Source organism: Myodes glareolus, chromosome 9, assembly GCF_982192425.1.
Source record: "Myodes glareolus chromosome 9, mMyoGla1.1, whole genome shotgun sequence".
In the NCBI taxonomy this organism is placed as follows: Eukaryota; Metazoa; Chordata; class Mammalia; order Rodentia; family Cricetidae; genus Myodes; species Myodes glareolus.
The window spans coordinates 95,123,727-95,134,388 of NC_142034.1; the positions used below are offsets into that span (position 1 = coordinate 95,123,727).

Genomic DNA, 10,662 nt, shown 5'->3' on the forward strand with positions numbered 1-10,662 from the left:
CAAGGCTAACTTTGTGGAGTTCAGAGGACTGTAATAAAGACAAAGTCATGAGAATCTGCAGTTCTAAAGGGGTTCCTGGGCTAACTTGTGTGCAATGAGGATCAGGCTGGGGCTGGACAGGTCTGAAAAGGCCCAGACTACGGTTACCAGACAAAGCAAATAGAAGTACAGAATTCCCAGTTGCATTTGAACTTCTTGTAAGAAAGTAATCCTTTTAGTACAACGTTTGAGATATGTTTATACTTTTTAAAAAATTACTGAAAGTTTTGTTGGAAATTCTATCTTGGTAGGTAGGGTAGGGGGACTGTGTATGTGTGCAGGGGTAGGGGAACAACGACAGTGCAATCCTTCCTGAGAACCAAGCCTGGAAAACAAGCAGTCGCACCAAGGCTGTGATGTCCCGTTAGTACAATTCTGGGGTCGCGGCTGACGCCCCTCCGCGTTCGACCGCTTCTGCAGTTCCTAGTCTCAGAACTTTCAACTATAACTGGCAACTCCCCCACTCATGGTCTCGCCCTGAGCAGCTATCGATAACTCTACGCTCGGCCCGGCTTCTATCGACTCGCTCCTACTCGCCTCGCCGTCCTGGACCAAGGCAGAGTGCTGAGCGTGTGTAAGGTACGGAGTCCGCGGGACGAGGGCTGAGTACTAGTCGCTGGGTGGCTAGGACGGTGCGGTCGGGGTAATCAGGCTGGTAGGACAGAGCTAGAGCAATCTGCAGAGCACAGGGGAGCTCGGGGGTCCTGCCGCACAGCTCCCCCACCCATCAGAGCCCAATGCCGGTCAGCTACGCATGCGCAGCAGCAGCGGTGCCCGGCTTCCCCAGTCGCCCTGCGCATGCGTTGCCTACCCTTGCGGCAGACGGCGTCCCTGTGATTGCCCTCTGTGTGTGACTGCCTCCTGCTGGCTGCAGGCGGGTTGGCGTCTCCTTCCGTGCTGATGAAACGAAGGTACTGGCGCCAAGAAGCTGAGGAACTGAGTCGCCTATCTTGTGACTGCCAGCGTGACTCTAAAGACTCATTTTTCTTATCTTTAAAGTGATAATACTTAGTGTAGTGTGCAGATTGTTTTCTCATACATGTATCTTTCCCTCTAGATGTTTTGACCTTTGGACTTTGCCTATCATCTAGCTCCTGGCCCCGTGCAGGCCTCATTTTTCCCCAGCCATCAAACAATGAACACCACCCCAGGCACAGTGGGCAGTGACCCTGTCATCCTGGCAACTGCAGGCTATGACCACACTGTGCGCTTTTGGCAGGCACACAGTGGCATCTGCACTCGAACAGTGCAGCATCAGGACTCTGTATCCTTCACTTGGGAGCAGGCAGGGTTTTGATGGCCAGGATTAGGTAGGAATGACAAGTCCCTGGGGAAACTCAGGCCAAGTGGTGGTATTGATGGCCTGTGGCCCCAAGGCCTCCTTTTCCAGGGTTCCCTTCCCATCGTCCTTAACATTCTCAGCAGGTGAATGCATTGGAGATCACACCAGACCGAAGCATGATTGCTGCTGCAGGTACCTGAGATTCTTTACCTCAGCCTTTCCTTGACTGGTGGCAGGACTACCTGGCAGCCGTGCTTCAATTTAGCCTGTGTCCCTAGGTTACCAACATATCCGCATGTATGATCTCAACTCCAATAATCCCAACCCCATCATCAGTTACGATGGAGTCAATAAGAACATTGCATCTGTGGGCTTTCATGAGGATGGCCGCTGGATGTACACAGGCGGGGAGGACTGCACAGCTCGCATCTGGGACCTCAGGTGTTGAGTGATGAACTGGAGAGGGTGGCTGTCTGGGGAGAGGGCAGCCAGGGGGTTGTCTTTGGGCAGGTACCCCACAAAGAAACTAACGAAGGGGGGTGTTTGAGGGGAGAAGGAAAGCAGGATGGAACTCCATCAAAGCCAATCCTGCCTTCAGACTAGCGGCCAGACTTCTATTCCCTTTCTGCTGGCCTCACACTGCCATCTGTGGGGAAGACCCAATCTCCACAACTCCTAAGGCAGAAGCAGCTCTTATTAGCAGAGAATGGGGGATTTTGGCGGGACACCAGTAGCATGCATTAGACACCATGTATAACCGTAACTCCCCACAGGTCCCGCAACCTGCAGTGTCAGCGTATCTTCCAGGTGAATGCACCCATTAATTGCGTGTGTCTGCACCCCAACCAGGTGAGGAGCACTCATGGGGCCAGGTACCTGGGGGCTTTGGAGGGCAGAGATACTGCTGCATCTTACCCCCACTACATCCCAGGCAGAACTCATTGTGGGTGACCAGAGCGGTGCTATCCACATCTGGGACCTGAAGACAGACCACAATGAGCAGCTGATCCCTGAGCCTGAGGTTTCCATCACGTCTGCCCACATTGACCCTGATGCCAGCTACATGGCAGCAGTCAATAGTGCTGTGAGTACCGGGATTGGATACAGGGCCATCTCAGCACCTAGCCCCTCATCTCTGCAGATGACTTGATTCCTTGGTCATCCCTCAGGACTCTCTAAGTTTTCTACCCAGTTCCCAAAGTCAGGCACCTGCTGTCTGCTATAGCCCACAAACTAGGCACCTCAACCAATATTTCCCTTTCTTTCACGTTCCAGTCCATGACTTTGATCTTCCCTGATACTGACAAACTTCTGTGGCCTTCCTGGGATGCCTGATCTGTTCTCCTTCAGCTGTAGAAGTATCCTTTAGCCTTACTGACAGGCTGCACTGTTCTGAGACCTTAAGATGCTCTGGCTCCTTCTCATGGACTTCAGGATGCTTCAGTTTGGTCCTTGTTGTCATCTCTAGTGTCATTTTCTCCTTTGAAATCCTAGAATGTCACTTCTTCCACATGCTTGCATTTCCTCCTCCCAGCCTTGGGTTGTTACATCTCCTGTCTGGGCGTCCTCCTTACTGCTTCCCTCCTACACATCTCTGCTGGCCAGCAGCAGCCTCTAGGGAGCTGTGTTCAAGTCCTCAGCCAGTGTGGCCTCTTGCTTTTGACTGGCTGGGCATGGTTCCTTGTTGGGACCAAGCTTCCTGTAGACATGACCCAAGATGCCAGCCTTCCTACCCTACACTTCCATGGATCCAAGTCCAGTTCTGAGGGTCTGGGTCTTGAGTGACTGCCCTTCTGTCCTATAGGGAAACTGCTATGTCTGGAACCTGACCGGGGGCATTGGTGACGAGGTGACTCAGCTCATTCCCAAGACCAAGATCCCAGCCCATACACGTTACGCCCTGCAATGCCGCTTTAGCCCTGACTCCACGTGCGTATTAGAGTTCCAGGGGAAGAGGGCATCTGCAGGGGCTGGGGGCACTACCTGGTGTGTGCTCAGTGGATACAGGGTAGTAGTAGCCGCTGAGATACCCAATGTCCAACCCCAGGCTCCTTGCCACCTGTTCAGCTGACCAGACATGTAAAATTTGGAGGACATCCAACTTCTCCCTGATGACAGAGCTCAGCATTAAGAGTAGTAACCCTGGAGAGTCATCCCGTGGCTGGATGTGGGGATGTGCCTTCTCAGGGGACTCCCAGTACATAGTCACAGGTGAGCCCTGCCCTCTGTCTCTCCCCCACATTGCCTCGGCCTCTGGAGAGGCCACTCAAAGTTGCTGCTCTCTTCTGCCTGCTCCCTCCTTGCAGCCTCCTCTGACAACCTGGCCCGGCTTTGGTGTGTCGAGACTGGAGAGATCAAGAGAGAGTATGGTGGCCATCAGAAAGCTGTCGTCTGCTTGGCCTTCAATGACAGCGTGCTGGGTTAGCCTCTACGCCTTGAGGCTGCACTGGGAAGTCAGGACTGCCTGGCATAGTGGCTCTAAGTGGATGAGACTCTCAGGTCAGCCTCTGCATATCAGGCCAGCTGGAGCTGAAAAGACTACCCTGGCCCCGCCTGGCCAACCTAGACTTGTTGGCCACTCTACCCTGGGACTCTCTCCATGCCCAGTCTGTTGTCAGAAGGTTCACCAAGCCAGGCTACATGTGGAGTAGCCTGGACAGGAAGTCTTTGCTCCCTTTAGACCCACAGGGATTAGAACTGTTGAGATTTGAGGTTGGTCCTTATTTCCCGGATATGTTACCCCCCACTTGCTCCTCTCTACCCCTGTACAGGTCCTGAGGCCCCCAGAAATTACCACTATGGCCAGGTAATCTGGGTTTATTTGTCCTTACTGTCAGCTTCCGTTCATTGGTGGTGGTGACCTGACCAGCTTGCTGACCTGTGGGGACAGGATTGGCCTGTGGGACCAAAAGCCGGGAGGGCTTGGTAGGGGGCTTAGTCTGGAAGGTAATAAAAGCAGACAGACACACAGATGTTGCTCGGGAAGCAGATGTCAATGCAGAGGTAGATCAGCCGCTGTCTCTGGGGCCCTGGGGAAAAGGGAACTCATGAGTCCCAAGGGCTCCGACCCAGTACTGTCCTGCAGGAGCCATAGGCCTGTTCACTCAACCCTTCCCCAACTCACCCTCTGCTCGCTGGGCCCAGTAGATGGGAGTGTTGGCACAAAGGTGTTGCACCGAAGCTCCCACTTGGGCCGGGTCCACAGTATGGCCCCCCAAAACTGCCAGCAGCTCCTGGGCATAGTGGGTCTCTTGGCCAGGTTCATGGGACTCCTGGGCCTGCAGAAAGACTCTGGTGGGCCATCATATAATACTTTCTTGATCCTGGCTGGGTAGGGCATTCGTGTTCCACCCCAGCCTGATGGCCCTTCCACCTGCTCTTGTCAACAGCCTCAGTCAGGGGAAGATAGAGCTTTCTGTTCCCCTGAAACCAGAGCCTTGGCTGGCCCAGCCAGGCTGCACAGAGGACCTTTTGTTTGTCCCCTGGCCTTGGGGAGGGGACTTGAAGGGGGTGGCCAGCCAAGTAGTACTGCTCACCCTGGAAGTGTTCACCAGCAGCCTTAGGGTCTCCCGATCTTGGGCTTCCATCAGACGGAGGAAGCAGGCCTGGTGCTCTGCAGGGCGGTAACAGATGCAGCCCTGGGGAGGCAGACAGGTAAGTCGAGGCCACCCCATACCTCCACTCTACCCCCCTCCCAAGCTTACTCACACTTTGCCCGTCAAACAGCACAGCCCAGCTGTGGTTGCTCTGAAGCGGAGTCACCACGATAGTTGCCATGTTCTGGGCCACGTCCACTAGAGTGGTTTGGTTGGGCCAGGGTACCCTGGAGCTTGAGGTCTTTCGGAGCATCTGCAGCAAAGGCTAAGGGGTATTTGGAATTCAGTCCTAACATCGGTATTTCCACATTACCTGAGTAGGCCTTTGTTCCTGCTGCTCCTCTATCTGCTCAAGGCCAGTGTTTAAGCCTGGCCCTATGGAAGGTACTAGCCTTCCTGCTCCCTTCCCACTCTGTATACCCCTGGGTTTGAGGAGTGGCTCACCTTGGGAGGGCTGTACTTGAAGCCAAGAAGTCCACCAGCCATGGCCCCTGCAGTGACCAGTGTCAGCAACAGCAGCAGGCCCGCTGCTCTCCAACCCCTATGGCAGGGTTTGGTCTTCACCTGGGGGCATATTACTGTCAGTGCGGCTTCTGGGTTAGAGACCAGGGAGCGACTTGCTCAGGGAAGGGGCTAATGGTAGGTGGTGACACCCTTGTCTCCTGTGGTGTCCCTGTGTTCTTGTTGGGGGTAGGGTGGGGGGTGGCAGAGACACTCACCTCAACAGGCCTGGACCTGAGGCTCTCGGTGTGGATGTGCCCTTGCTCCATGCTGCAGCCCCTGCTGACAATGCACTGATTGTCTACAGCCCCTTGGAGGAGTCAGCCAGGGAAACCTCAGGATGCCTTTGATGAGTCAAACTGTACCCTCCCCTCCCAATCCCACCGCTTCCTTCCCAGCCAGTATCTGATATCCTGGGTCAGAGCCAGGACAGCCCTCTCCCCCACTGATTGCTGGTCATCAGACATGTCTCTGGACACTTGGCCTGTGCAGATCATGGTTCTGGGAGCGAGTGAAAGCAGGACTTTGGTAGGAAGTCAGAACTGTCTAGATCTTGGCCAGGACAATTTGGTCTGGTTTGGCAGTTTATTTTCTTGGAATCTGTTACCTCTGGACTCCTCAGCTAGACACAGAACATCAATAAATGTTCAATGAACCATCAGTGTGAGGCTAATTGCTTTCTTCCTTTACCCATAAACTCCCAAGCCTCTTTCCAGACCCCATTAACATGAGGTTGTGGATACTCCCATGTGCACCCAGTTGGCTCCAAGCTGCCCTGGACAAACAGCTTGCTGTACATCAAGGATGGCTAAGCCAGCCTGTTCCCTGGCATGTTTTTCTAACCAAGCTGATTGCTCTGGTCCCTAATCTGCCTAGCTACATGGTAGCTCAGCTATACACATATCCACATATTTTACCCAGTAGCTTTATTCTATTCTGGTTTTATGCTACACACTTCCTGTTTCATCAGGACCTGTTTGTTCCTCAGAAGGGTGGGGCTGCAGTGGTCACATCCACTGTGTAAGATTTTGGAACTGGGATCCTGGCCTGCCTTATGTCTCCTGCCTTGCCCCCATCCATAGCTAGACAGGTGTTGCTCAAAGTAGAGGAAGGCAAACCTTATCAGTGTGGGTTTGAGAGTTTAATGTGCATTTGAGTTCACAGTGAAATAAGGTGGAAACGTAACACACACAGGTTCTCAGGCTACTGCCCAGTAGAAGAGGGGCATCCCTTGCTGCTACACCTACGCTCCTGTGTAGGTGATAAAGCCACATCAGAACAGTTATTACCCTACCCAGATTCACGGAGCCACCCTCACAGAGGATCAGCACCAATGTTAAAGGCACTGCTGCCTTCATGCTGAATTATGGCATTATTCTACTCCCAGCCACCCTTGACCTGGGAACAGCTTTAGGCATGGGATACATTTTATTGCTTTGAGAACTTGATGAACAGGTGAAGTGCTGTGATCATGAGTAGCCACAGGGCAAGGAGCCAGGAAGGAAGGAGTCAGCCAAAAGGAACAGCTTCTTGGGTTTGCCCCATGAATGCTGCCCAGTCTGCTTAGGTCAGAGACTTGCAGAACAGAGCAAAAGGTCAGAGATGCTGAGAAGCCAACTGGTTGGTAGGATGGGCCTTCTAGCTAGCCACCAACAAAGAAATCCAGGATGGAAATAGATGGTTTTGTGGAGCACCGATGTATAACCCAGCCACAACCCAAAGAACATAGGCAAGGGAGGTTGTTAGAGACAACTATTCTCAGGACTCCTCTTTCCTTCCATACCAGAGGGCACTCTGGGAAACAGGGCAATCCTTGGGCTGCACATTGGCTCTGCTGCTGATTGCGGCTTAAGAGTTTTTCAGTGGGATTTACCCTTGACACAGCACAGCTAATAGTCCATACACTAAAGATGCAATTCCACCCCTGACAATGTTGGTGAGTAGTTTAAGAATTTTTTTTTTAAAAAATAAACACTGTCCAAAGGTCCCTGTACAGCAGTATGGAGTTAAATCCATACCCGCTCAGCAGAGCACACTCAGTGAGACATTTGGGTTTAAATTCACACAAGAGAGCCCAAGTTTAGCTAGGCTGTTACTGTGCACGAGAGACTGCAATCCTGGGCATCAGAACAGACAATTGTGACATCAAAGTGGTTTTCAAGGAAGCCAAGATGAGTGGAAGCTGTCAAGGGCAGCATACTAAACCCCAACAACAGTAATTCCTCCTGGAAGCAGCTTCCTCCACTCCCGCCCTGCAGGGGAGGAACTGGGAACACAGAAGCAGGCTCCTCTGTAGTATGGTCACAATGGAGGACACCCCAGTTTCTGGTCTATACAAGTGTCTCATGAGAGCCCTTCCTTTCCTCTCTGCCCACCTGAGGGTCTGATCCCTGAATACAGTAAAATGCATGACGCATACCCCTTGACCTACTTCAGACTCATCAACAGGGCCTAAGGCTACCGGAATCCTGGGCGGATGCTACGCCCACCCCATAGCCTTCCAAGTTTAAAAGTGCATCTTAAAATATAACCATCTGTAAACAACATCCCCCATCGTTTGCCTACAAGGTTAACTTCTTCCTTTGCTCAGTTTTAATTAACCTGCAGCCGCCTAACTGAGTCATTTCTAAGCCCCACCTATTGATTTAGGTAACTGATTTTAATTTTTTTTTATTCCAGAGATTAAAGACACTAGATCTTTAACCTTGAAGGGCAGGCAAGAGGTCGGCTATGCTGTCAACATAAAAGTCAGGGACCATTTTCTTCTTGTTCATGCAGTCACTTTCCTGATTAATCTTCACATCCTCAAGCGTGGAGACTCCGGTGAGGGTCAGGATAGTCTTCAGGCTACAGGTGGCGCCCAGGAGGATGTCTGTGTCCAGGCGGTCTCCCACCATGACGGTGCGCTCTGGGTTGATCCCATACTCCTGGGACACGCAGTCGAAGATGAAGCGGCTAGGCTTCCCGATGATGTCAGCCTGGCGCTGGGCGGCCATCTCCACGGCTCGCACCAGACAGCCGGTACCTGCAGGGCGAGGGAGGGAAGGGGACGCTGGGGGTCAGAGGACACGGAAGGGCTGGACCCGCCCTCCAACCTCCAGCCCCTAGGCGCACGGACCCGCAATGAAACGGCCGTTCTCCAGCGGGAGCCGGTTGTCCATGTTGGTGCCCACGAGCAGACAGTCGGGCTGCTGCAGGTACCGCACGGCCTTGGTGAGTTTCATGTAGCTGAAGTGTGGGTCGAAGCCCACCACTACCGCACGCACGTCGGGATCGAGCGGTACGGCCAGCCAGTCGCTCGGGCTTTCGCCCTGCAACGCCTCCGGGCCCACACCCACGCTGGAGACACCCACGGCCTCCAACTCGGCCGCTAAGGCCGGGCTGCCCAGCACGTAGGCCTTGGGGTCCGGCACGCCGGCCAGGCGCTGGCGCAGATAGAGCGCGCTGCAGTAGGCCGTGCCGAAGACCTCGAGGCCCGCGTCGGGCCCCGCCGGGCCGCCGAAACCCAAGCGCCTTAGCTTCTCGGCGTAGGCCGTGCGAGTCTTGCTGCTGTTGTTGGTGATGAAGCCCAGTCGCTTGCCGCGGGCCCGCAGCGCCCGCAGGGTCTCCGGCGCGCCCGGCACGGCCGTCTCGCCGCGCCACAGCACGCCATCGCAGTCGAACAGCAGCGTGTCCACGTCGGCCAGCAGCACCTTGGCCCGCTCGGGGTTCAGCTTCACGCAGCGGACCTCGTCGCCGCCAGCCTCTGCCTCCGCCATGGCCGACCGCTGGCCTCCGCCGCCACCCGCCGCTGCCGCCGCGGCCACTACCGGCCGCTCCTCACAGCCGCCCGCCGCGGCGCCGGCCCCGCCCCTGAGATTCTCATTGGCCCCGCTCCTCGCGCGCACCGCCCATTGGCCTCTGCTTGCGCCAATCCCTCTCCGTTTCCCGCGTGCAGCAAGGCGCACAGCCGCTACGGTCGCGGGCCAGGCGCGCGGAGGCGGGCAGCCATTGGCTGGCTGGTCCGGATACGCCGATGATTGGCTGGCAGAGCGCCAACCGGCAAGGGGAAAGCGTACGCTACGGAAACGCTGCGGGCCGTGAATGGCACGGGACGTAAGGCGGCTGATCATGGATGGACGAGGGATAGCTCGCTCATTGGAAACTGGTGGTCAGCCTAGGTGACGGAGACTCCAGGTCAGGGACCCCGGGCCAGGCCGGCCGCTGATTGGCTACTTCTTCTGGCGGTCTTGGCTGGGCGGGGCTATCATCAGGAGCTCGGCGGGAGGGGCCCCCAGCGTTGCAGTCACTTAAGCGCCTTAGAGGTGAAGTCGGAGCTCGTACTGTGTATCTTTCTTTGGAGCTATGCCCAGCCTGTGACCTTAACTACAAATGGTTTTGTACTACCTGTTCCAGGAATGGAAATCGTGTCTTTGATTCAAAAAGTTGTTGATAACCATCTTGCAACCCTACTTTGGTTTTAAAAGGTTATATGACCACTTATGACTTACCTTTTTATGACTACTTTGTTTTGCCCACCTTGCAACCACGTCTTTGTTTCAGGAGATCGTTAGGACGTTATGTTCTGCTCCTACAATCTGTCCTATTTTGCCTGCCAAATTCCCCATTTGGAAACCCCGTACCCCTGAGTTTTCTAAAAACCTCGTTTTCCTCACATCCAATGCTGACCTCTCAATTCCGTCTTAGGGGGAGGCAGTACACTTACACGAATTAAAAAAAAAATACTTGGTTTAATTCATTATTTGCTTTAATTAATTCAGCCATGATGCTTTGGGTTGGTGGCCTTTCTCTTCCCTCCGGGATTAACAGAGTACTATCTTTAATTGACATTCCTCTAGGCCACAGGTGAGAATTTTAAAAAGATTAGAGCAAGCAAATTAGAGTGAATGCATAATCTCAGCCAGAAACGTGGTTGGGAAGAGATATTCCGTTATTGACTTGATAGTAATATAAGAGCACTTTTATGAAATGTTGGAATTGTGCTATATCTGATACTTGATACATGCGCATATTATGTAAAAATTGCATTGATCTGTACTTAAGACTTAAGCACATCATTGTATACTATGCCTCAATAAAAGTATTAATAGTTGATGAGGACGATAACAGCTACCAATCGCTAAATGTCATACTGTAGGCAATGTCCCCCTGGATCCCAATCCCACTGTTTCGCCATTACTGGTTCATGTCACTTGGAGGTCCTGGGAAACCATTTTTGAAGAACTGAAGGACAGAATGCAAGTT

The 10,662-nt window shown here is 53.5% G+C and overlaps 3 protein-coding genes across 5 annotated transcripts; 1 reads left to right on the forward strand and 2 right to left on the reverse strand.

The window, feature by feature from the left end:
* Window positions 1-523: 523 nt before the first annotated feature.
* Mlst8 (MTOR associated protein MLST8) lies at window positions 524-6,079 on the forward strand. Of its 2 annotated transcripts, none has more exons than XM_048436266.3 (9): window positions 524-618; window positions 1,097-1,303; window positions 1,462-1,513; window positions 1,600-1,762; window positions 2,095-2,170; window positions 2,253-2,405; window positions 3,126-3,250; window positions 3,369-3,532; window positions 3,628-6,079. In XM_048436266.3, exons 2-9 carry the CDS (start codon window positions 1,175-1,177, stop codon window positions 3,744-3,746), a joined length of 981 nt encoding a protein of 326 aa, XP_048292223.1. In that variant the 5' UTR covers window positions 524-618; window positions 1,097-1,174; the 3' UTR covers window positions 3,747-6,079. The 2 variants fall into 2 exon arrangements, with proteins under 2 accessions (XP_048292223.1, XP_048292224.1); XM_048436267.3 differs by having other exon boundaries at window positions 570-618; window positions 1,131-1,303.
* Bricd5 (BRICHOS domain containing 5) lies at window positions 4,123-5,768 on the reverse strand. 2 transcript variants are annotated; one of them, XM_048436268.3, is made up of 6 exons: window positions 5,637-5,768; window positions 5,362-5,481; window positions 5,030-5,182; window positions 4,858-4,959; window positions 4,446-4,599; window positions 4,123-4,350 (listed from the first exon to the last, which is right to left on the reverse strand). In XM_048436268.3, the coding sequence occupies exons 1-6, from the start codon at window positions 5,685-5,687 to the stop codon at window positions 4,256-4,258; spliced, it is 675 nt and encodes a 224-aa protein (XP_048292225.3). In that variant the 5' UTR covers window positions 5,688-5,768; the 3' UTR covers window positions 4,123-4,255. The 2 variants fall into 2 exon arrangements, with proteins under 2 accessions (XP_048292225.3, XP_085550844.1); XM_085694718.1 differs by lacking the exon at window positions 4,123-4,350 and having other exon boundaries at window positions 4,583-5,182.
* Window positions 6,080-8,072: 1,993 nt separating the features above from the next.
* Pgp (phosphoglycolate phosphatase) lies at window positions 8,073-9,245 on the reverse strand. The gene is made up of 2 exons (XM_085694717.2): window positions 8,537-9,245; window positions 8,073-8,443 (listed from the first exon to the last, which is right to left on the reverse strand). Exons 1-2 carry the CDS (start codon window positions 9,174-9,176, stop codon window positions 8,118-8,120), a joined length of 966 nt encoding a protein of 321 aa, XP_085550843.1. The 5' UTR covers window positions 9,177-9,245; the 3' UTR covers window positions 8,073-8,117.
* Window positions 9,246-10,662: the final 1,417 nt, after the last annotated feature.